We start from the raw sequence: 26,490 nt of genomic DNA, 5'->3' as shown, positions 1-26,490 counted from the left end.
TTTACTTTGAAAGTCAAATACAGGATGCTTTGCCCTTGTCACAGAGTTTTGACAGGTCACTGTTGGATGATATGATAAGCATCGTGGAGACGAACGGTGTGCTTTTTTGTTGTTGCTGTCATTCCTAAAAAAAAAACCAATACTCCCGTTTTCCAGAAAGTTTGAAGAGAAAACAAACAAACACGAAGAACATGAGAGCAGAAATGGTACGTTTTTTTTTTTTGCGGTGTTCGACGAAACACGACGTAAAGTGTGATAATTTAATGTGTTGTATTAATCAATGGTGTTGTTTCAGGAGGGGGCTGTGGATGGAGACCGCGCCACAAGCGAAAGACGACCTGTACGTTGTTTTTTTTAATGTCTTTTAAATATTGTTATTATTTGAACTTTGTGGTATTCGATGCATGCTCATGAATTGTCCCCCAGCCTGAGTTTTGCACCGTCATCCAACCAGTTTGACACCTTCTTTAACACAACACACACTTTAGCCACATTCGTGTTAGCTATGTTGTACTGGTAAATGTGACTGCACATATATTACTTTTCTTGTGTACTCTAATAAAGATAGTTTACTGTCAAAATAAGCTCATTAAAATAGTATTACTTGGCTTCTTTACTTAGGTAGGTAGGCAGGTAGGTAGGTCTTTATTGTCACTGCACAAGTACAACAAAACTTTGTTTTTAGCACAAACCCGTTCAAGATTAGACAAACACACATTGTACAGGGTTACAGAACAGGAACGCTGATGGGTCGCCACAAGGCGCCCCGTAAAAGATGGAAAAAAGGTAAATGCTAGGGAAGGATGAGTAAAAAAAAATACAATCTAGACTGAGCTCCTAGGGTCCAGTCTGGAGTTGGGGAAAAAAAACTCCATAGCAAAGCACATATACACATTACAACATACATCTCGAGATATCTAGCAACAGAGGGGAGGGAGTGGGGGCCACGGTGGAAGGCTGTAGCTCTTCAGGCGCTGCCCAGCCGTCCATCACCCCTAAGGTATATTTAATATAAATAAGAAAGTCTAGCTGGGCGTATGTATTTGTACATACTATTCATCTGAACACATTAGCATCATTAAAATAGCACACACCAAAAAGTGGATGAGGTGAAATGTACGGAGCCCCTAAAGGGACACTGAGGGAAAAAAAAGGTTTTGCGAGATCTCGCAATACTTTTTGCGAGATCTCGCGAAAGTTTTTTTTTCCTATGTCAGTGAACCGGACGTAAAACAGACACAGCGATGGTGAACCGGAAGTGAAACAGACAAAGCGATGGAGGAGCCTACCCATCATCTGTGGGAGAAGTTTATTGATTTCTATTTTAGTATTGGCCTAACATATAAAGACATCAAATAGTATTATGGTCCCACAACAGAGCACAGATGATGGGTAGGCTCCCGCTCCTCCATCGCTGTGTCTGTTTCACTTCCGGTTCACCATCACTGTGTCTGTTTTACTTCCGGTTCACTGACATAGGAAAAAAAACCTTTTGCGAGGTCTCGCAAAGAGTATTGCGAGATCTCGCAAAACATCCATGTCCCTTTTAGGGGCTCTGTAGAAATGTGCTTATTTTTTACCAAAAAAAAGCACAGTGACCAATTGGAGAAAACAACGCTCCGTACACAGAAAAGATCCAAAAACAAAATCACACAAACGCCACAAAACAGGAAAATGCTGCAAATTAAAACTGCTGAATCACATAAACGCTGCAAAAAAAAAAATCTGTAAATGCCAAAAGCACACCCGATCCTAAAACATCTGCATGAGAGAAATGCTGCCAGTTTGCGAAACAAAATGGAAGTTTTCCAGGCTTTAAGGGGCATCTAGACCTGATGGATGTCTGTTCAGGTTGGGCAATATTGCAGATATGCAGTGTATGTTGCTCATATCAAAACTTGAGAATCAATGTTCATTCATAAGGGGTTCTTCCACATCAAATTCATCAAATCATGCCATTCAGGACCTTGCTTTGAGCAATGAATATACAAAAGTGCCTTCCATTCAGGAGCAACTTAAGGCTCTAGTCCAGTGGTTCTGTAATCTGTAAATATTTGCTTTAAAAGTACCTGTTTTTTTTCTCCTCACTAGTAGACACAATTTAGCTTGTGATTTGTAATGATTAATTTAAGTATCTTTGTATCTTGAAAAGCTCAAAATAATATTTTCATTCTTAAAATAGTACAAAGACTTACGTCACATACTTTTTTATACTTGGTATGTATGTCAGAGAGATACGACGTTTGCAAACGAAGGAAGTCTTTTGAACGGATCATTTATGTGAACGATGGGAACCGATTCCCACTTGAGAGATGTTTATACACAAGCAATTTTAGTGTCAGCAATTGCCCACTATGCACGGGAGTGCCACCCGACTGGGAACCGGACTAGAAAATGACTCAGCGTTAAAGGAAACTTGGCAGCAATTTGAAATAACTTTTTTTTTTTTTTTTTTACATTTAAAATTATAGAAATGTATATAAAATGCATATGCGTGCCACTCGACTGGCAACTGGACTAGAAAATGATTTAGAGGTAAAGAAAACTCAGCTGCATTTTTGATTAACTTTGTTTAACATAATTTTTGTTTGCATTTAATTTTTGTGTTCATCTTTCGAAAGCAGCGGCGCCACAGACCAACAAATCAAAGAATGCAGGGGCCATTTTGGTATTTTCACCTTTGAAACTAGTGCAATAGATAGATTATTTTCATAGAACTAGAAAATGCAATTTCTCCAGAAATTTTGTGTGGATGCGGATGAGCCAAAGCCAAACTGAAATGCGAACAGTTAGCATGCTGGCTAGATAGTGTCATGTAACGAAAAATATGACTCATTGGTGTATAGTAGGAAGGGGATTCATATGGCCTTATTTGTCGCGGTTTACCTGCCATATGAAACATGAAGAATTAGATGTGCACCATTCACTTTAGCCGCCAGATGGCAGTAGAGTGTTGAACGCTGTCAAACTTGTGTTAGTGGCCACCTGTCTACGGTGGTCACTTGCAGATAGCAGCCACAGAAAATTTCCCCGGCAGAAAAAAGGGATGTTTTTTTACCTTGCCTATAGTAGCCACCTGTTTAACGTGGCCAGCGGTTACCCATTTTGCATCCCAAAACATTTTATTGACTACGTATAGCGGCCATCGATTTAAAAACTTGCCATACCACTGTCCGTGAAATTTCATTTCTTAAGCGGGATTTGAGGTGGCCACAGCGGGATCCCAACCATGGGGTCGCAAGCAGCCAGACCATGCATGCTGGGACTCAGCAATTCACGTGAGCAACAATGAGCAGGCTGAAATTTAATAGCACTGTTCAAGCTTAGAAAGCTTGCAAAACTGTATTTTAGAAACGGTTTACCACAATTCCGGATGCATGCACACAAACATGTATCCATAATTGTTTAAAGGTCATGTACGAAATAGTGTAGTGGCCACCTGTCTATAGCGGTCACTTTCTTTGTTTCCCTTGGTCACCATAGACAAGTCTGACTGTATCTTAAAATGTGTTTTGTGGCAAATCCAACTTTGACCACAGTGTCAATGGGACCCATTACCTCCCTGCTTGACACTCAGCATCAAGGGTTGGAATTGGGGGTTGAATCACCAAAAATGATTCCCGGGCGCGGCCCCCGCTGCTGCTCACTTCTCTCCTCACCTCCCAGGGGGTGATCAAGGGTGATGGGTCAAATGCAGAGAACAATTTCACCACACCTAGTGTGTGTGACAATCATGGGTACTTTAACTTTAACAGTTTCTATGTGGGGTAGCGCTTTCCATCATTTTCAGCAGGCTGCATTGCCAAATGATGCATTGCCCCATCCCCTGACAGGAGATCCACCCAGGAATGAGGCCATATTAACCCTGTACCTACTGTATATCAGCAAAATGAGCTAAAAAAAAAAGGTAGCATGCTAACATTACCATGCTAACAAAAGTGTGCTTACATTTAGCATTAGTGTAATACTAAAGTATATGGCACTGAAGTGTGTGCTTGCTAAATTAGCTAAAAAAGCTAGCATGCCAGTGTTAGCATGCTAAAATGCTAACCGTAAAATGAGTCAAGTATTAAAATATATTACTGTTAGGTGCACAACTGGAAAAAATAATTAGATATGCTCAGCATGCATCAAGTACCAAATTATGACTAAGGTGTATACCTACAAGAGGAGCCACCGAGGAAGGAAGACACAACACAGCCTATCAGGAACGTCGAAGGAGGACCGCCACTGCAAAAGGAGAACGTCGACCATGAGATACACCAGAGCAAAGAGGAGAGGTGTCTATCCTCCTCTACCGCCCCTCCCTCCATTCTGAATGCATGTGAAGATCCCTCCCCCACATCCCCCAAGCCATCCACGTCTCCATCTTTCTCCCTCCCTCAAGTAGACCTTTCTCCCCCCTTCTCCCCCTTGGAGTTCCGGGAGCTACCCCCACTCACGCCCCACCCTACTCAGATTTTTACCCCCCTAGATCATCGCTCACCTCCACCACCCCCTCCACGAAGGCGTGCTCCACAACCCCCCAGCCATACTTCACCTTTCTCACGCCAACCCCTTACACGCCCTCAACGTCCACCTTCAGTAGTTCGTCCCAGCTCTGACGCTGCTCACTCCCCCTCCCCCTTACGGCAAACCCCGCCTCGCCCTGACAGCAGTCCTGAATATTTCTGATACAGAAAAGGGTTCAGCAGTAGACCACATTATCAGCTGGGCCCAAGGTTGCCTACATCAAATCATGGCACCTTCTACATCCCTGTTGTGACTACCAAGAGAGTAAACATTGGGAAACTTAGCCACCCTGCTAACCTAAACAATCTCATTCCTATTATCTCCAAATCAAAGCCAACATCGAAGCCTGTCAATAACACCATCAGGATGGGTCTGCTCAATGTCAGGTCTCTGAATAGCAAATCATTTTTAGTCAATGATTTTATTAGCACTTCTAAACTTGACTTTATGTTTTTAACTGAAACATGGCTGGAACAAAATAACAGTGCAAGCATTCTGATCGAGACAGCACCCCCCAACTATAACTTCATTGATATATGTAGATCGGGGAAAAGAGGTGGAGGGGTTGCTGCTATATTTAAAAACATGTTTCAGGGGAAACAGATGTCACTCGGTGAGTTTACATCATTTGAATACCTGTGTGCTGTGTTGAAATGCTCTCCCAAAATTCTCTTGTTAATTATCTACAGGCCACCTAAATATTCTGCAAATTTTTTTGATGATTTTACTGAACTATTGTCTAGCATCTCCACTGACTTTGACTGCCTGGTTATAACTGGTGATTTTAATTTTCATATTGACGATTTAAATGACAAGGGCGCAAAATAACTTTTTACTATTTTAGACACATTTGAACTGTCTCAACATGTGAAAGAGGCTACACATTATAAGGGACACACACTGGACCTGATTATCACAAAAGGTCTCAATGTTTCTGATGTTCTTGTGATTGATCCTTCATTGTCTGATCATTTCTGTGTTTTCTTTAATATTTCTGTAATTCCGGACACACAAACAGAATCAAAGAATGTCAAAAAGCGGTACATAAATGAACATGCTAATGTCCTCTTTAAAAACGCCATCTCCTCACTACCACCTCTAAACCCATGTCATGCTGATGATCTTGTAAGCAACTTTAATTCCAAAATTGTGAATATCATAGATATCATTGCACCTGTTACAGTTAAAACGATTTCTGGCAAGCAAAAGGCACCCTGGAGAAAATCTGCTGCTGTAACAGCCCAGAGAAGAGAGTGCAGGAAGGCTGAACGAATCTGGCGGAATACAAAACTTCATATTCACCATGACATCTATAAAGAGAGCCTCCAGGCCTACAATTTAGTCTTAAAAAGTGCTAGAGAAACATTCTTCTCCAATATCATAAACAGCAACACAAATAAGGCCAAAACCCTATTCACAATCGTTGACAGACTGACTAAACCCCCAACACAAATACCAGCCGAACTCCATTCCACGCAGAAATGCAATGACTTTGCATTCTTTTATACTGATAAAATTGAAGGCATCAGACGCACCATCAATATCTCAAGTAAAAAAGTTGGATCACCACCCCATTTAGGCAAAAGTAACACAGCAATGATGGCAAGCTTTAATGCCATAGACTCTAAAACTCTAGTGGAAACGGTGACAGCTCTAAAGTCATCCACCTGCTGCCTTGATGTTTTACCTACCAACTTCTTTAAGAATGTTTTTGACTGCCTATCAACAGACATCTTGCAAATAGTTAATAATTCTATTAAATCGGGCAATTTCCCGAAGGCTTTCAAAACTGCAGTCATTAAACCTCTTCTAAAAAAGCAGAGCCTAGATGCCTCTGTTATCAACAACTACAGACCAATTTCAAATCTACCATTCATAAGTAAAATAATTGAGAAAGTTGTCCTCCAACAACTAAATCACTTCTTGGCTTCTACTGGCTGCCACAACAACTTCCAGTCAGGATTTCGACCTCTTCATAGCACAGAGACGGCCCTTCTTAAAGTTATAAATGACATCCGTCTAAACACAGACTCTGGCAAAACTTCAGTATTAATGCTTTTGGACCTCAGTGCTGCATTTGACACTGTCGACCACTCAATACTTTTGGACAGGTTGGAAAACTGGGTGGGGATCTCAGGCACAGTTTTAAGCTGGTTCAAGTCATATCTACAAGATAGGAACTATTTTGTTTCCATTGGTGACTTTGTATCAGAACCAACCAACGTAAGGTGTGGAGTCCCCCAAGGTTCAATCTTGGGGCCGACTTTATTTAACATCTATATGCTCCCACTAGGACAAATCATGCAAAATAATAACATTGACCATCATTGCTATGCCGATGACACCCAAATCTATGTAGCGCTATCACCAAATGACTATCGCCCCATAGATCTTCTGTGCCAGTGCATTGAGCAAGTCAAACACTGGATGTGCCAAAATTTCCTACAACTAAATGAAGATAAAACTGAGATAATTGTTTTTGGTGCTAAAAAAGAAAGGTTTAAAGTCATCCAACACCTTAAATCACTGTCCCTGAAAACCTCAAATAAAGCCAGAAATCTTGGGGTTATTTTAGATTCTGATTTACATTTCGACAGTCACATCAAATCAGTAACAAAATCGGCCTACTATCACCTCAAAAATGTAAAAAGACTTAGAGGGCTCATGTCAGCTCAAGACTTAGAAAAACTTGTACATGCCTTTATTACCAGTAGGCTAGACTATTGTAATGGTCTCCTTGCAGGTCTTCCCAAAAAAACTGTCAGGCAGCTACAGCTTGTTCAGAACGCTGCTGCTAGAGTTCTAACAAAGACCAAAAAATGTGAGCACATTACACCAATTCTTAAATCCTTACATTGGCTCCCTGTACATCAGAGAATAGATTTCAAAATCCTCCTGCTCACATATAAATCACTACATGGTCTAGGGCCCAAGTATATCACTGATATGCTCCCACTATATACGCCCTCTAGATCACTAAGATCTTCTGAGACCAATCTGTTAGCGGTTCCAAGAGTAAACTCAAATCAAGGGAGATCATCATTCAGTCACTATGCAACACATAGCTGGAATAAACTTCCTGAAGATGTCAGACTCTCCCCAACTCTCACTACTTTTAAAACTAGACTGAAGACTTTTATGTTCACCTTAGCTTTCAGCTAAATCTTTTAATCTTTTAACTTTTAACGTCTGCACTGTTTTTATTTTTATTGTCTGCATTTTAATTTTGCTTTTATTTTCTTTCATTTCACTTTGTTGTCTGTGAAGCACTTTGAGTCTGCCTTGTGTATGAAAAGCGCTATACAAATAAAGTTGCCTTGCCTTGCCTTGCCTACAAAATTTGTTAAAAAAACAGCATACTTACGTTAGCATACTACATGGTAGCATTTGTCAAGGAACACAATATTTGACCTTGAGGTGTATACCTGCAAAATTAGCAAAAAATCTAGCATGATAATAATATTAGAATTCAAACATTTGTGCCCCCGGGCCACACTTTGGACACCCCTGTTCTAAACGTTTGTAGTTCAAGAGTACACAAACCAGCTACTGCAGTACAATTTTTTATTCACATTTTAATTATGTCCTAATTGTTATTGTAATTTTATACATACTTTTTATATCCATGAAGGCATTTTATTCTTCCTCAATATTTGTGTATTTTTCCTAAACAGACATTTTTTTTAGTTGAGGGAAAATTTTAACTCGTGATGTCACTGCTAAAACATGAAAATACGACACCGCTTTATGGAATATTCACAGTTAAAAAAGTAAAAAAAAGAGTAATATTTGTGTAAATTCAAATATTATAAATCTTTTCATATAACTGATAATAGCAATTGTTCCTTAATTAATACAAAAAAAAATACAAGTCAGTCTTTTTAACGGCTATTTGAAGGGAACGGCTCCTCAAAATCAGGCTCCCTTCCGAGAGCCATAAATCCCATCTGTAAAATATATTGTATTTTGACTTTGCAGAGTATTTTGCTGCTTCAAAACATGCTGAGAAAAGCTTCGCAAAGTTCACTCGACAATGAATACCAGGTATTTTTTATTTTAGCTTTGGTCTCGTTTCTGTGAAGATCCTGATATTTGTCTTCTTGTCCTCCTCCGCAGACTCTCGTTTCATCGCCCTCTGAATTAAGCGTTTCACCTGTGGGCGGTTGGAGAAGCAAACAGGTGAGCTCCCTCTCGTAATATTTGAAAATATATTAATTAATGTCTTTTAGCTATAGGATAGCCTCCCCAACTGTGAGCTGGCACAGCTGAAGTCATAAAACAGTATGCATTATTTTCAGAAGGCGTTGTGTCTCTTAATGTTTGTTGTTCATTTCTTAGAACGCCTTTAAGACAGAGAACAATCAGCCGGTGCCTGCTTCAGTTGAGGTGACATCCACGCCCTTCTTGCTTTTTTTGACCTTCACACACACTAGCGAGCACTCTGTGACTTGCACAACCACTTTGTGTCTGCATTTTAATAAAGTTGCCTGAAGCTAACTATCTAAAACTGTAGCTCAAAGCGGTTCCCTAGCAACACAAAGCTATACACAGCGCGGCCGTGAGAGTTTGAAAACATTGTAAGCGTTTCTCATCGCAGAAAGTGATCAGCTAAATTTAACTGTATTAATGAATATTAGTGAATTCTACATGTACGGTTTGTAAGGCTTTCTGTAAGATCACGGTTAAAGATTCCAGATCCTGAAATAGTTAGACTTGAATGACGCCATAGACAGAAATTCCAACTCGATATACCTCACAGATGTGACGGAATGGGAAAAAATTCCAAATTGTGAGAAAAATAAAATCTAAGACCTTCACTGATTAGTAATGAAATTGATATGGAAATGCTAAAAAGGTTATTAAAGAGATTTCAGAACCGATAACGTATTCCAGTAACCTATTATCATTTCTAACAGGAAGATTCCCAATCAAAATAAAAATAGCAAAGTCATACCGATATAAGACTGGAGACAAACACCGGTTTACAAACTATAGACCAGTCTCCTTACTGCATCAATTTTCTAAATTTATAGAAAAAATATGTAACAGATTGGGCAAATTCATAAACAGAAGTGGAACACTCAACGTCGATGGCATTAATCAAAATAACGTAAGAGATTACCAATGCAATAGATGGTAAACAGTGTGCAGCTGCAGTGTTAATGGATCTAACAAAAGCATTTGACACAATTAATCATAATATCTTAACAAATTAGAACCATCCAAACTGTATCAGAGGGTTGGTCTTGAACCTGATAAGATGCTATTTAATCAAAAGTAAAATCGCTGTTTGTTGTGCTGTCATTTTTGTGTTTGCACAGTTACTACATTAAGTGTCTAGTGGAATTCAAGAATGCCATAATATACCCATCCATCCATTTTCTATCGCTTATTCCCTTCTGGGTCGCGGGGGGCGCTGGAGCCTATCTCAGCTACAATCGGGCGAAAGGCGGGGTACACCCTGGACAAGTCACCACCTCATCGCAGGGCCAACACAGATAGACAGACAACATTCACACTCACATTCACACACTAGGGCCAATTTAGTGTTGCCAATCAACCTATCCCCAGGTGCATGTCTTTGGAGGTGGGAGGAAGCCGGAGTACCCAGAGGGAACCCACGCAGTCACGGGGAGGACATGCAAACTCCACACAGAAAGATCCCGAGGCCGGGATTGAACTCACGACTACTCAGGACCTTCGTATTGTGAGGCAGACACACTAACCCCTCTACCACCGTGCTGCCCGCCATAATATATTTATATGTTTAATTTAGTAACAGAGGGCAGCAAAATATGGGAGTTTGAAACCCCTATTATACAGTATTGTCGTTTGGGAAGATATAATTATCTACCTTTTAATATGCTTACTCTAACTAAATATTGAATATTTATTGAAGACAAAGTGGTTGTGTAAGTGTGTTGACTCATTTTCAGTGGATATGTAAATCTGTACTGCTATACAAGTTGTACACTGACTACTGTAAAATATATAGCCAAGTTTAATGAGTATCATCCCTGAACAAGATATACTGTCATAAAAATGCTTGCTAAAATGTGAGGGGTGTACTTTGTGTGCTGAATGCATTAAAATGAGCGGGTGTCTCTAATGTTCGGGATCTTTATCACAGATCAAAGAATCTACTTTGTTCGCGCGAAGCTCTCAGGTAAGTGTTCCAATGTTTATTCCCTATCGTAACCAGTGTGAGGAGTAACGTCCAAACAATCATGGTCGATCTATGGTTTTTCTTTGCAGAATGTGGCCAGCAGCAACCCTTTTTATTCGTATTACATGGTAAGGACTAGTATTCCTTGTTTACTTTTACATGACAATGGCTCAAGTTTTTATCTGCCGTCAGGAATCTGAGAACAAGTACAAACAAGATCAAGACAGCATCTTTGTCCCTCAGCCCCAATTCCAGAGTTCTCCTCTGGAAAATGAAGCCACAATGTCTGACCCTCATAAGGACTTCATTCAGGCTTTCAGCCTAAACCACGTGCAGGACAGCTTTCCAACATCCCAAAGTGTGTCTTCAAGCGGCCATTATCACGGCGCCAACCACAACTCGGTAGATACCTACACGAAGAACCTTCCTGAGAACCTCTACAAGGACTCAAATTCATACAGCTCAAACATGCAGGATCTTTTCCAAAATTCCAGAGAAGATGAGAAAGTCTTGGCTAAATATCCCAGCACTTTAGCAAATCCGTCCCCTGACAAGGATCTCTTCACCTCCTCAAAGGATCCAGTGTTGAACCTGTTTTATTCTGCCTCCACCAAGTTTCAAACAAACGGAGGAGGATTCTCTCATAATAACAAACTTGCTGATTCTGGATTATCTGGGTCAGATCTGGATGCATTCTCCCCTTTCTCCACTGCAGAGCCATTCCCCAGCCCGCTAGTAAAGAATTTATTTGGAGATGGTGGCAATGCCAGCAACTCATTTGGTGCAAAGCCATTTGATAGCAAGGACAATTTTAGGTCGTCACCCCTGGTCCAATCAAATTATTCTGACGCACAGCACGAGATTGTGCTCACCACTCCACAGGGAAGCAAGCACGGAATCCTCCACCCGACCCCCTTCAATCAGGCCCAGAAACTGATGGGGTCGCCGGATTCTTCTCCGACTGAGTCAGAGCACGTGTGTAATTTTTCATATTTGACATGCATACCACTACAAAGTTATGTTGTTAACTTCTAAATAGCTTTTATGTTTCTTTGGACACCAAACTTCCAGGTGCAATTCTCTAGGCGTCCACCAAAGCCACTGCCTCGTTCCAAACCTTCCAGGCCACCCAAGCCAGCATACTCTGTAAGCCAAATTTATGAGCATAACATTCCGCAAGTGACGTCTCTGGTTGTTAAGGTGGAGCCTGATGCAGCTGTGCCTCCGAAACCTCCTCCAAGACCGTTTAAACCGCTACCCAAGCTGCCCATTCACCTCAAAACCGATGCGGATGTATGCTGCTTGTTCAAATCGTCTCTCTGATTAGCCCCTAAGGAAGTTATAATGAACCACTTTGTGTTGCAGGACAACAAAGCAGCTGAGTCGGACGACCACCCCGTCTTTGAGGACATTTTTCTGATGGGACAGGTTTGGGGACTGACTGACTTACACTATTCCATTAGTAACGTGCTTACTTTGCACTTGCAGTCTGGCTCTTGTGAGTGCTTTAATCCGCGCTCAAGTTCGATACACTTTGGCATGTTTTGAAGAGGTGGTCCAAGGCATAATTTCATGCACAGTTGCACATGCCCTGAACATAGCAGAGTTATGGATTACGTTTAATGTGATTGCTTATCGCAATTTCTTATTGATAATCGAATGTATGTTTAACAGAAATATACCCAAGACTCAAAATTGTTCAAAGGTTCAAACCCACGGCACATTTGCTTGTCCGCGACTAGGTGATGGATACAGAAAATCAGTACCATAGGGGCACCAGGACTGACGTAAACAGTTGTAACAACACTGAACTGAAATGACATGTTGGTGCCTCATCTCATTGTTGAGTGAATGCAGATTTAGTCTTGAAGGTGATATTGTGCAAGTAACTTTTGGTAATATAGCGTCCAACACACACAGTCTGATGCTCTTTTTAAACTTTATTGCCGACCTTAGCAGTTCTCAGTTTCAGCACTGCACACACATTTTGCTGTAGTGCTAACCTCAACAGCGACACAATACTTTCTCGTTATCCATCCATTACTGGGATAATTGACAGTTTGTTTTGGCAATTTATTGTCATATTTAACTTATTACTTAGTTATAGTTTTATTTGTATTATATAAATAATAAAATTACTATTCTGTTCAACTAATTATCACAAAATTATGTTAGAAATAAAAGAAACATTAATTGTAAACTAAATTTGTATGTTATCCATTTTCCAAGTACCGATTTGGGCACCGTTTAAGCACTGTTTCAAAAGTACAGACTTACCGGTCTGTGACAACGTTCTTGTGTGTAATAAAAGCATGTCATTTATTTATTCAACGTGATCGTTCCTCTCACAAGTAATCCCACATAATCGAAATAATCAGTAGAACTCGAAATAAGCAGTGATGGCGAAAGAAAACATGTCTAAGCACAAATGCTTAGTGGGGCCCAGAAGATGGAGACGGGGGAAGAATCACACCCATATTCAACAATGTCTGGATGGCGTAGTTTGAGAACACATTTTGTGTAAAAGTTCTTGATTAATGTTTTTCAAAGCAATCGAATATGGTCCAAACAGGAGAGGTGTGTAGAAGACTGGCCAGAGGACAGTCCTCAGCTGGACCCCGACTTCAAACCAGTGAGCAAAGGCTTTCATTCATTTGCACTCGAATGGAGGACCTCTTAACTCAAATCTGTGTTTTGCTTTTCAAGTCCGGGAAGTTTAAACTCCGCCGTGAATCCCTAAGAGTAAGAGTTTTTATGAATTGCCAATGAATGGAAAAAATGGAAGCCAACAAAGCCAAGCCTCTCTTTTCAGGTGAATATGGACCATGAGATAGCAGAAAGAGGCAGTGGAGAAGATCAGGATGATTATGGAACTCAGGGCAAGGTGAATCATCATTGTTTGCAAACTTTCTGTATCGTGATTCATAAACATATCATCAGCTAAGGTTTGAACATGTGCCACAGAAAAAGGGGAGGAAGTTCTCCCTGATGTCCAGAAGAGGCTCAAAGGTAAACCAAGCAGCTACAAATTAAAGATTACATCAGTTTATTTGTGCTGACAAATAAGTTAATTTGCAAGGACACATTTCCTGGTGACAACAGGAGCTTCACTTTACCTACACAAAGTAAATCATCACAGGTAACCATCAGGAATTAGCGTGCATCATTCGAAGTGAGATAAAGAGAGAGAACATTCTTCCTACTGTCTGTTCTTCTTTTGTCAGGACTATTTTTACGACATGTACTCATCACCAGTTGAGAAAGAAGATGGAGTGCAAAGTTGGTCGGACACAAAAGTAGGGCTTTTTTTCTGCATTTCAACGTTGTTGTCTTTGTTCAAGTCTGACCCATGTGTCTTCTTTTTGCGTGAAGAAGAAGGACCCTCTGAAGAACAAAGTCAACCAGCTGCTGAGGCGTGCGTCCACCAGTCTCATCAACAAACAATCGACTGCTGAAAGCAAGGTAAACTATCATGTGACATGCATGTGAAGCTACTGCAGGTGTTGTCAGTCACAGCTTTTCTGCTCCCCGTCATCAGCAGGACGATGACTTCATTAAGAAAAAGATGCAAATGGAAGAGCCCACCAACACATGGCACTCTCAGGTAACGCACACACTCGCTAATATATCACCCTTTTAAATGGGTATGAGCATGTGTTGCACTTATGAAAAAATTGTCAAATCTTCTCTGCCAGTGCCAAACATCTTGTGTTGTTTTACGCAATATACAGTAGTAAACATAATTATGATACGTGTACTAATGTTACACAGATAAGACATATACAAGAGATACTGTACAGTAATATAGAATTTAGTAATTAAGTAATTATAATTAGTAATTTACACACACACACATAAAATACATAAAATGTGCTCAAATATGCATATTTGTGTCTAACTATAGGTTGTAGTAAAACGCAAAACAGTGAGGACCTGTGATATGATAAAAAAATAAAAAAAAGTGTAAAAAATGCGATAGAGTAAAGCCACACAATTCAAAGCGCAAAGTGACAAGAAACAACTGTTTCGACAATTTAAAAATGTATTCATGCAACCAACAAGGGCCACAGTAGCGTGTGAAAAACCATACACAGCCACAACGGCATGGCAACTCCTCTTCATGTTGGTCTCCAGCTTAGTAACACACTTCTGTGGGATGGCATACCATTCTCAAAACATTATTTGTCAGAAGACAGCCAACATTTTTGTGTTGGTCACCCTGGCACAAACAGTACGCCTCACCCGAAAAGATTTCCACTGGATGCATAACGGCCTCTGAACAGCGCAGCCGTACGGCCGTTCCCATCGCCGTTCGGTTGTGGCTCTGACATGCAGCAAAATAGCACAGACCTTTTCAAGATCTCGCAAATTGGCGTTATCATGTGATAAGGGGAGTTGTAGAATAGGGACCCACAAACAGTTTATTCTGTATTTCCAGAGGAGCAGAAGCAAATAAACTTGGTCCTTCCCTTTAAGATACGTAATGGCTGCTGAAGGGCAACGCCGCAGAACGTGTTGAGCTTTGCGGTTCATCAATACTCACAGACGAGTGTCTGTGACGGCACTGACATGACCTGTGGAAAAGACGACAGTTTTTCCTTGCAGAAGGACAACTTTTTTTTTTTTTTTGTGCCAAGCAACAACACAACAGTAACATCATCCCTGACAAGCGTTGCACACACACATGTCATTCCACTCTCACTAACCACTCCCCTGCTTCACCGTCCCCAGGATCCCATACATTTCCTCATCCATTGTGTCAACGAGGGGAAATTAGGTCTGAATACTTTGTCCATCCCTGCTCATTAGGACATTTCAAAGTGTTAATCCGATCCACCTTGAAAACGGGGTATTTTATATCGAAAGTAAACTGGATAATTTATTTAGGGTTTGTGCATGACTTCTTGTCCAACAAAAGCATATTTGAGCTAAATTGTAGTGTGTTAATTTGAGCGTGATTGCTTGTCTGTGTATCTGTGTTGGCCCTGCGATGAGGTAGCAACTTGTGTAGGGTGGACCCTGCTTTTGACCCGAATGCAGCTGGGAAAGGCTTCAACCGACTCCCAAGAGAGACAAACGGTAGAAAATGGATGGATGATTCGCTGTTTTACGGTGACCGGGAAATATAGAAGCTCTGCGTATATTTAGCGCAGCCATGGCAGTGCCACCCTGCAGGTAATGGAAACTGACACATTGACTTAAATGGAAATGGAAAGAGTCTGTCACCGTGGTGGTGCAGTTTCGCTGCCGTTGCGCATCCAGTGGTAATCCAATTCAAGATGATTCCACAAATGTTGAATGGGGCTGAGGTCAGGACTGCTGGCAGGCCATTCCATAATGTCCACTCCCAAATTCCAAAGATAGTCTCTGGTAACCCTGCTATGTGGGGGCGAGTGTTGTCATCTTGGAGAATAGAGTTTGGTCCCGTCGGTAGCGTCAGAGAGAGCAATGCGTATGTTTTTCTTCAGGGTCACACCACACATTTATGATGCGTTTAAAAAACCGCCCTACAAAGTACTAAATCACAACAACTGAAAACCCCCCCACAAGTGAACCATAAAGTGAACATAAACATGCAAAATTGTGGGATTTGTAATATCAATTTATAATGTCACCGATTGTATTAGTTCAGAGTTTCATACTTTGTACTTTACTTTGTTTTACATAGCAATGTGCAGCTTTCTAAATTGTTCAGTTGCCAGCCTTATTTGATTGATTTTATTCAAAAGACTAACCTGTCTTACTTGTTGATAGTAGAACATGCTATGTTACTTGATTATTGCTCATTTATGTTTTTACTATTTTGTTGGGACCAAATGTTGAATTTGAATATCACTCTTTTTCTATAACTTACATTGCAGTATTTGTCTTATTTTGCCCAAACAGTGTTTATTTGTGACATTAACATAGTGGCATCATAGCAAAATAAGCACAACACATATATTCATTACATCACATGTCAGCTGACATATACTGTATTTGAAGGAAGAGGTATCGGAAAGTGAAGTGCTAGACAATATTGGTATGTCGTATAGATCTATGGGTAAAAAAGCCAATAACACACGTTACTCATTTGGATTGAAAATTTGATTCAAACACCTTCCTTTATTTTCATAAAGAAAGTGAGAAAACTTTAAATAACAAAATAAAAGCAAATAAAATCTTGTGTTAACATGTAAAAAATATGGTGTGAATGAATTATCAGTATGAAGAAGGACAGGATTGAGTAAAATCTGCTTCTTCCTACCCCTTTTCGGATATGTTGAATTGTGCAAAAAAACCATGTGATATTCCTCATTGTAACTTGTTAAGCACATCTGAGACCAATAAACCATGCCATAACATACCATGTAAGTGTAAAAATAAGTTAACTGCTGTTAATATTGGGATAATTATTGACTTAGCAAAACTTGTTGATGATGTGCAATTGGTTCCCCAGGAGGCCATGTTGGACGACAGCATGAATGTGGAAGAGAAAGTTGGACAATGGGAGAGTGACGGCTACACCAGTGTACGCTCTTTTGAATTCCAGACTCTTCCAGAGCAGTTAGTGATGATGTAGTTGGCATGAGCTTGTGTTTATTTTTTATACAGAATGGCAAAAAGAAGAAGAAGTTCAAGTTAATCTCAAAGAAAAATGTTCCTGGGGAGCAGTCCAAGGGGGCATATGGATTCTCCAATCGCACAGACTCAAATCAGTATATATTTGAGGATGAGGACAGGTTAAGGAGCCCTCATTCCACCAGACAGGTAGTTTTATTTACAGATATAATACCAGATGTGCATACCTCACAGTGTCAATGTCATTAGGGCGGGCTCGTAGACATGAATGCTTTTTCTGCAAGCATGCCCACCGGATTGAATGACCAAGAACTCTACTGGCCTGAGGACTACAAAACTGTAATGTCTTCCTCTTTGAATTCTGTCAGTGTTCAGTTTTCTGCTGTTAAGTGACTTTATTTGTTTTAAGCAGAAGAAATCCATAAAGAAGAAATTGCTGCACTTGGCTCGCCACAGCTCCAAGGTGTGTGTTTGAGATGTGGAACAGGCAATCATTAGGCAAAGTCTGAAATATTGCGTTTTGCTACTAATAACAGGAGGACATGCTGAACACCAACAAGCAGTATTATGAAGAGCTGAACTCAGACGACTCCAAGCCGGTATTTGTCTAATCATCAGTACATTTAAAAACATATACGATTAAACCTGTCTGTAAAGTACAAAACATGTTCTAATAGCCGGAGTGTTTATCTACCTACACCATCAAGAGGACGGGAGGTTAATTGGAAGCAGGCAATAATTTGAGAGAGGCTGTTATTTCTAAAATGTTAAAACTATATATATATTTATATATATATATATATATATATATATATATATATATATATATATATATATATATATATATATATATATATATATATATATATATATATATATATATATATAAAACAAGTCACTTTACTACTTGTTACTACTTTAATAGTGATTTGTAGTGCATGAGAATGTGTAAAAGGAAAACATAGCTCACTTTTAATCACACGGTTGTTAATTAACAGATATACTGCACAACACAGCAGCAGTAGAACTAATGTTGTAATTGCATCAAGGAGCCAACTAATTATCAAGCATTAATAGCGCTAATGAGTTAATTGAAAACAACAGTACAGTACGGCAAGTGTAACATCCATGACTTTCAAACCAGTAGATGAGTAGCAACATTTTAAAGCACATGCAGAGGTAGCTAAAGCTATCGGTTCAGATGCATACTGAGTTCCCAGATGGTACACATTTAGGGAGGGAAGAGTCCGTGGCCACTTGTCTACTCAATAAACAAATACAGTGCAACACAGACTTCACCTAGCAGAATTAATGGGTAGCGATTGTGCCAATGAGAAGCTTGACATCTGTCCCTAGATAGCAAAAAGTAATTAAATCAAGATTAGCTGCGTTTCCATTGCAGTTTTTTGCAAAATAAAGCGATATTTAGAAAGTTTCGATTCAGTACATTTGCGACTTGTAGGTGTTTCTATTAAAGGGTGTTTTGCGTCATGAGTTGTGATTCTCGTAAAATCTAATTTCGCGAGACTCAACTTTGAGAAAGATATTGCAGCCAGCGCTGTTGCCATGATGTCAATAGATGACGAAGGTAGGGGGTGATCACTCAAAGGCAACGTCCTTACGGCCCCTTTGACACATGTCCGGGCATGTGGGTCTCCCAGAGTCTGCGGGGAAGGGACCCGCGAGACGGCCCCTGTGCAGCAATGCCGCCTCGCTCCCCTCTGGCCGACCGATCAGAGACTTACGGCCCCCTTAACATTGTTGGCCCCCTTAACATTGTTTGGGCATGTGGGTCTCTCAGAGCCTGCGGGTCGGCCTCTTTTGCAGGGAAGGGACCCGCAAGACTGCCCGGTATGGCGATGCCGCCTCGCTCGGTCCGGCCATCTGATCGGAAGCAAAACCAAGACCCGTCTGCAGTAGTTGTCCTGCATGGGCGCACCGCCGGTTGGGTGTTTCGGTGCCCTGTAAATGCAGAAAAAAAAAACACGTCATGAGATATGGGTGTTTCCATTACCAGTTTCTTATTGTGATATTTAGGTTTTGCGCATTTCTAGGGATAATGGAAACGCAGCTAAAGAGATTTGGTCAGACATCAATGTTGACATCAACATTGATGTCTGACATTAAAAAGAACATTGAAAGTGCTGCCATTGTTCAGTAGTGATGGAGGATAGCGGGACAAGCTGGAATTAATACTGCATTCAACCAATAAGGAACTTTAAATTTCCTAAAATTAAAATAACAGTGCACACTATTAGAACTGTTACTTTTGCACATATGCTAAACCTTAGAAACTATCATGTATCATTTCGTATTTACCATTTTGTCATTGAAATGTAAAACGAGTCAAATGTCAAATATGTGAAATGGAGCTACTGTCATCTTGTGTTACTGTCATTTAAACACTAGGAGACTTCCTGAAGCATCAGCTTTCAATGTTTTTTTTAATTACTGACCTGGTGGTTATTTGCCTTTGTAGATCATGCAACCAGCGACTTGGGGGTTCATTGTCTATAAGCATTAATGGAAGCATTTACGGCATTTCTTGTATTTTTTCTCTGCTTTGTATTATTTGTGCCCTTCTTTTAGAAAAAAAACAAATTCAAGGCTTCGGTCCCTCCTCCGGTTCAGTTTCGCAAACAAAAGCCGATTCACAGTTTACCTGAACTGGAGGAACCAGGCGCATACAGCCATGCTTCTTCCGCAGAGGCGTCTTATGTACGTTTTTTTATTCTATTTTCATTCCCATTGCTGCATCTTCAAAGGATTTTTGGGATAATTTCTTTCCCATCTCAACAGTTGGACCACTGGCCTGGCGAGGATGATGTCATGCGGAGTGGAAACCCACGCTGGAGTACCAAAGTGGACTACAACTACGAAGTGGATGAACTGGCAATCTGCAAACTGGTAATTGGGTCATGCTGATTTATTTCCCTTTAAAGGCATATTTTTGGGCGGGTCACTCAATAATGACTTCCTCTTTCTTTTTTTTTGCAGAAAAAGTCAAAGCGTAAAAGCTTATTGAAGCACAAATCGAAGGTAAGCATGGTCTGAGCTTTGGTCTGTTGAGAGAACATCAAAAAGCATTCTGACGTGTTGTTGTTGTCTGTCTCTTGGCAGAACAAAGAGTGGGATGACGCCAGCGAGGATTTAGCAGCCCTGTCAGAGGCGGCCCATGTCAGTGTTTACCTCTTTCAGGACATACCAAAGACTATAAAAATGGAACCCATTACCTCCCTGCTTGGCACTCAGCATCAAGGGTTGGAATTGGGGGTTAAATCACTAAAAATTATTCCCGGGCGCAGCCACCGCTGCTGCCCACTGCTCCCCTCACCTCCCAGGGGGTGATCAAGGGTGATGGGTCAAATGCAGAGAATCATTTCGCCACACCTAGTGTATGTGTGACAATCATTGGTACTTTAACTTTAACTTTTTAACATGAACTGGTTTGAGACTGCTCAAAAACTGAACTTAAGATGCAAAATTAGATACAAGTGTTGTGTGTCAACTTTTTTGGACATAGCACTCATCAAGACAAAGACAAAGCAATCATGCTGTCATGTTAATGGGAATGGTGCTATAGCTGGAGTGCTAATAGTTTCCCCTCTCCCTTCTTAGGCTGAAATGCTGGCGGCTCAGAGGGACATAGCGAACAGTGTGGAAGACACTGAGGGTGACGGGGTGAGTGTGTCCATATTGTGCCTGACTACTGTGTAGTAAGTGTTTAGAAGATGTTGTCACTTCATTGTCACTCTGTTCTGCAGGACACGGACAGCTTGATGGAATGGTGGAACACAGTGGAACGTGAGTCACATACCATTCTGTTCATATTGTATGTACACAACTGTTGGGACATACCTCACTGAATAAATCGGAATGAAAAATAACATCTCCATCTTCACCTGTCCGATTGTCTTCCAGAATGGGATGAGCTTCCATCAGACGAAGAGGAAAAAAACGATGATTCCACGTAGGTGTTTTTTTTTTTTTATCTGAATGTCCCGGACGCCTCCCTGGTGAGGAAACTCCAGGGCAGGACAGTACTAGGAGAGTAGGGTAATACTTTTAAAAGTATCATATTTAGAATTTTGTTTACCAATTTAAAATAAGTCTCATAGGTCCCAGAGTGTATTGGAAATGTTTGTCCAACATCTAATTACCTAGCTGGAGTTTTGAAAGTTTAAAAGTGCCCTACTGGGAACACAACATTTTGTGAGAGCGTGTTTGTCTACACCTGTCTCCAAGAAATATGACATACTTATTTAAAGGCCTACTGAAACCCACTACTACCGACCACGCAGTCTGATAGTTTATATATCAATGATGAAATCTTAACATTGCAACACATGCCAATACGGCCGGGTTAACTTATAAAGTGCAATTTTAAATTTCTCGCCACACTTCCGGTTGAAAACGTCTAGATATGATGACGTATGCGTGTGACGTCAACGGTTGATACGGAAGTATTCGGACCCATTGAAGCCAATACACAAAAGCTCTGTTTTCATCCCAAAATTCCACAGTATTCTGGACATCTGTGTTGGTGAATCTTTTGCAATTTGTTTAATGAACAATGGAGACTGCAAAGAAGAAAGCTGTAGGTGCGATTGGTGTATTAGCGGCGGACTACAGCAACACAACCAGGAAGACTTTGAGGATAGCAGACGCGCTAGCCGAACAACCTCACCTTGACTTCCTCCGTCTCCGGGCCGCCAACCGCATCGGTGATCGGGTGAAGTCCTTCGTCGTACCGTCGATCGCTGGAACGCAGGTGAGCACGGGTCGTGATGAGCAGATGAGAGCTGGCGTAGGTGCAGCGCTAATGTTTTTAGCATAGCTCTGTCGAGGTTCCGTAGCTTAGTTAGCTTCAATGGCATCGTTAGCAACAGCATTGCTAAGCTTCGCCAAGCTGGAAAGCATTAACCGTGTATTTACATGTCCAGAGTTTGGTAGTATTGTTGATCTTCTGTCTATCCTTACAGTCAGGGACTTATTTGTTTTGTTTCTATATGCAGTAAAGCCCGATGCTATCACGTTAGCTCAGTAGCTAAAGAGCTTCACCGATGTATTGTCGTGGAGATAAAAGTCACTGTGAATGTCCATTTTGCGTTCTCGACTCTCATTTTCAAGAGGATATAGTATCCGAGGTGGTTTAAAATACAAATCCGCGATCCACAATAGAAAAAGGAGAGAGTGTGGAATCCAATGAACCCTTGTACCTAAGTCAGAGCGAAAAAATATACGTTCTGCACTGCACGCTAGTCCTTCACTTTCACGCTCCTCATCCACAAATCTTTCATCCTCGCTCAAATTAATGGGGTAATCGTCGCTTTCTCGGTCCGAATCTCTCTCGCTGCTGGTGTAAACAATAGGAAAATGTGAGCAGTCCTTCCTCCGGTGTCGTCACGCTACTTCCGGTAGGGGCAAGGCTTTTTTTTATCAGAGACCAAAAGTTGCGAACTTTATCGTCGTCGTTCTATACTAAATCCTTTCAGCAAAAATATGGCAATATCGCGAAATGATCAAGTATGACACATAGAATGGATCTGCTGTCCCCGTTTAAATAAAAAAAATTCATTTCAGTAGGCCTTTAAGTTAAGTAAAACTCAGCTTGAGGGCAGGAGCTCTGAATGAGGTCAGCGGAGTTTTAGGAAACAAAAGAGGAAGTAGGATTAAGTATTATTTTAATGTAATCTTGGTATGCGCACAATAACACCGACATGCAGTGATGTGAATGCTTATGCTAAAAGCATTTTATTTATGCAGCTATGTATTGATCGTGGTGTGTATAGGTGTACCTAATGTTGTGACTGGATAGAATCTATGAAGTATGAAGCTCAAAGTTTTTTTTTTTTTTAACCTGCACACCCAAGTCTACGGATATCTACTTCTGGGTTCAAATGCCCGTTATCCGTTTAGTCCATTTTCCAATTGTGCACGAAATCTGAAATTTGAATAACTATTAATTTTTCATGTTGCTTCTGGATACAAATATTGAAAAAACGAATTGTTATTTAGTTTTTTTAGTGTGGGTTTTATTTCGAAAAACAAGTGAACGAAACCTACATGGACTCTCTTATGCCGCTAACTGATAGTTGACAGAGCTCCAGGCTTTGTTTTAAGATTGGTAGTGAAGCCTGCTTTTCTTCCAGCATTGTCCACTGTAAAGTAGTGGACGTATACACAGGTCGCGCTTATCTTGCTAAAGGTGATTCAGAGGCAGTATAATGTCAATTTGGAAAGAGGTTTTTGAAATTCCACAACTTTAAAACGATCGTTTGAACGCCTCTTCTCTAAAAAATGAAGCAAATATGTGAGGGAGGTGATTGATTTTTCTTCCGTTTGATGCTCATAGGCAGACTTATTGAACATATTACTCTTACAACATAATTTTGCATAATATGGTCCCTCTAACAACATGCCCTCTGGCAGATCCTTCAGTATCTTGGCGAACAAGGTTCAGCGAGGCCTGCGCGTCTTCAACAAAATCTTCATGGAGCGTGCCGAGGTTTTGTGGCAGCATATCATCAGGCTGCACGCCCTGGCCGATGACATCATCATCTTCCACCAGAAAGCCAAGGCGGCAGGCATCACCGGCGGCACCACGGCGGCCGTCGGTGGCGTGACAGCCATCGCTGGCCTGGCCTTGGCACCTTTCACGTTTGGCGCCTCCCTCATTATCACGGCTGTCGGTGTAGGTGTCGCTACCGCTGGAGGGATCACCACGGCCTCGGCGACCATTTCGGATAATGTCAACAACATGCATGAGCGCAAGAAGGTGAGCGGCATGTGTTTGTGTTTGTGTTTCCTGGCTGCAACTGCATGTGTTGCTGTTGTTGTCAGGTGGAGGCGGTGCTGCAGGAGTACGATCTTCACTTTCAGGACGTGGCCAAGGTCCTTAACTTCGTCAATCACGGCATCTACAAACTGCGCGGGCATCCTTTCCTTCGGTCCGGCACACAGCACTACTCCGAGGACTGGGAGGTGCGCAAGGCAGTGCAGATGATCAGCCTGGTGGACTCGCCCGTCATGCGAGCTTCACAGGTCACCGAGACCAACTTGGCCTTAGTCCAAAGATTTCACAGCAGCATTGACAAGTATTTCCTCAAGGAATCGCGGGAGCTGAAGAGAAGCTATAGGAAGGAGTTTGTGGCTCAGATAAAGGAGGTTGCCAATGTGCTCAATGATGGAGTGGTGGAGCTCAACGCCATCAGGGAGGAGTTACAGAGCGCAGTTGGGAACATTTAAATGTTGAGGAACAGCTGCCCCTTGTGGAGGAGATATGCAAGTGTTTTAGGAGAGGACCAAATATTGTATTACTGTATCACTGAAAGAAATACACCTTTGGCAACCATTTGCTTAGTTAGCATGTCTGCTTTGCAGTCAGGAGATGTGGGTTCAAGTATCGACGTAGACTTTGCATTTTCTCCAAGTGCTTGTTTGAGGTTTTTTTTAAGGTTTTTACGGCTTTGGTACCAACCAGTCCAGAATATAACCTGCCTTTTGCCTGAATTAAGCTGGATAGGCTGCAGCTCATATTCGTGGCCCCAATAAGGACAATCCGTATTGAAAATGGATCAATATTAATACTTTTTTTTAATAATATGAAAATCGTTCTTCTTATTGTAGTTTGTCGGTGTATTCAAATGTAAGGCATTTACACTTTTTAAAAAAGCACTTTTTTGTGTGTGGGTTAAATGGTGTGGCTTCCACCGGAGTGTGGCTTTAAATTTTTCACTGTAGTTCAAACAATAATGGCACCATGCAATCCACGCAAACTACAATTTAATGATTTAACTGAGGAACAGCAGTATATATATACAACATTTTCATATTACAACATTATAGTATTATTCCAGTCACTTTCTGGTGTATGCATAAGGCGTTGTTTTTATATTACTAACATGCACAGTATTTGAAATGATTGCATATTAAAACACAATGTTGTATTGCAGATACATGTATATACATTGTCATAGCATTTTATATGTGAATGTTTTAAAAATGTATGTTTCTAAATTTGGAAATGTTTTACTGTAAAAGTAAATGATGAAATAAAGATAGTTTCTCACCTCACATTTAATGGGCGACAACTAAATGGTGTGGTCGTTTTCTTGGTGCAACTTCAGCTCAGTTTGCACACAAGTTTATTATATATTTTAGTTTTTTATATATTTAATAGTTTAGGCTAATTACATATACTTGGTTCAGTTAGTATTAATTGAATATAAACTACTAGTAACTCATTTTACAAGTTTGACAAGTGTGTGTTTCTTAATTAACTATAGTAGTAATAAGTAGTCGTATGGTAGTTTTTTTAGGAGGGCTTGCTATTTGCTACTGTAAACTTTTCAATCCGTGTTACATGGGTTCAATCCTGGGCTCGGGATCTTTCTGTGTGGAGTTTGCATGTCCTCCCCGTGACTGCGTGGGTTCCCTCCGGGTACTCCGGCTTCCTCCCACTTCCAAAGACATGCACCTGGGGATAGGTTGATTGGCAACACTAAAATTGTCCCTAGTGTGTGAATGTGAGTGTGAATGTTGTCTGTCTATCTGTGTTGGCCCTGCGATGAGGTGGCGACTTGTCCAGGGTGTACCCCATCTTCCGCCCGATTGCAGCTGAGATAGGCTCCAGCGCCCCCCGTGACCCCGAAGGGAATAAACGGTAGAAAAATGGATGGATGGATGGATGGATAACAGAAGAAATTAACAAATAAAAAAGATGGTTTGACAAAAACAGACTATCCTTGAATTTTAGTAAAACAAAATAATGCTATTTGGTAAAAGTAGAAAAGAGCATCATACACGAATACAGATAGATGGAGTAGATATCGAAAGGGTAAAATAAACTAGATTTTTGGGTGCAATAGTAGATGATTAAATGAACTGGAAATCTCATATGAAAAATATACAACATAAGGTGGTAAGAAACATTTCAATAATGAACAAAGCAAAATATGTTCTAGACCAAAAATAAATTCATGTTCTCTACTGCTCGCTAGTGTTACCATATCTGAGTTATTGTGTAGAAATATGGGAAAATAACTACAAATGTGCACTTCATTCATTAACTGTGTTACAAAACAAGATCAATTAGACTGATACATAATGTTGGATTATAGAGAACATACAAACCCTTTATCTATTGAGTCAAAAAATATTGAAGTTCAATGATTTGGTAAAATTGCAAACAATGATGTACAAAGCAAACTATAACCTACTACCCAAGAATGTACAACAATTCTTCTCAA

At 40.6% G+C, this 26,490-nt stretch overlaps 1 protein-coding gene across 6 annotated transcripts; it reads left to right on the top strand.

Moving 5' to 3' along the window:
* Positions 1-25,324, top strand: LOC133662134 (uncharacterized). 6 transcript variants are annotated; one of them, XM_062065844.1, is made up of 33 exons: positions 1-206; positions 296-340; positions 8,491-8,556; positions 8,629-8,691; positions 8,851-8,898; positions 10,643-10,678; positions 10,768-10,806; positions 10,871-11,653; positions 11,750-11,824; positions 11,879-11,971; positions 12,044-12,106; positions 13,251-13,310; positions 13,385-13,420; positions 13,491-13,562; positions 13,643-13,687; positions 13,758-13,817; positions 13,903-13,974; positions 14,054-14,140; positions 14,220-14,282; positions 17,118-17,189; positions 17,273-17,428; positions 17,489-17,578; positions 17,649-17,702; positions 17,776-17,838; positions 19,829-19,957; positions 20,039-20,146; positions 20,237-20,278; positions 20,360-20,416; positions 20,858-20,920; positions 21,004-21,043; positions 21,161-21,209; positions 23,672-24,017; positions 24,083-25,324. In XM_062065844.1, exons 1-33 carry the CDS (start codon positions 192-194, stop codon positions 24,485-24,487), a joined length of 3,495 nt encoding a protein of 1,164 aa, XP_061921828.1. In that variant the 5' UTR covers positions 1-191; the 3' UTR covers positions 24,488-25,324. The 6 variants fall into 6 exon arrangements, with proteins under 6 accessions (XP_061921828.1, XP_061921827.1, XP_061921826.1 ...); XM_062065843.1 differs by having other exon boundaries at positions 6-206; positions 14,051-14,140; XM_062065842.1 differs by having other exon boundaries at positions 7-206; positions 14,217-14,282.
* Positions 25,325-26,490: the final 1,166 nt, after the last annotated feature.

Source organism: Entelurus aequoreus, linkage group LG12 (genome assembly GCF_033978785.1).
Source record: "Entelurus aequoreus isolate RoL-2023_Sb linkage group LG12, RoL_Eaeq_v1.1, whole genome shotgun sequence".
NCBI classification, from domain to species: domain Eukaryota; kingdom Metazoa; phylum Chordata; class Actinopteri; order Syngnathiformes; family Syngnathidae; genus Entelurus; species Entelurus aequoreus.
This window is presented reverse-complemented; position numbering and strand designations above follow the sequence as displayed.

What these genes read in the sequence shown, in the direction of transcription:
- LOC133662134 (XM_062065840.1), top strand. An exon ending in ACATTTTTCTGATGGGACAG is followed by an intron (nt 12,107 to 13,250) that starts GTTTGGGGACTG and finishes TGGTCCAAACAG; the next exon opens with GAGAGGTGTGTAGAAGACTG. An exon ending in TATTGAAGCACAAATCGAAG is followed by an intron (nt 20,279 to 20,359) that starts GTAAGCATGGTC and finishes GTCTCTTGGCAG; the next exon opens with AACAAAGAGTGGGATGACGC.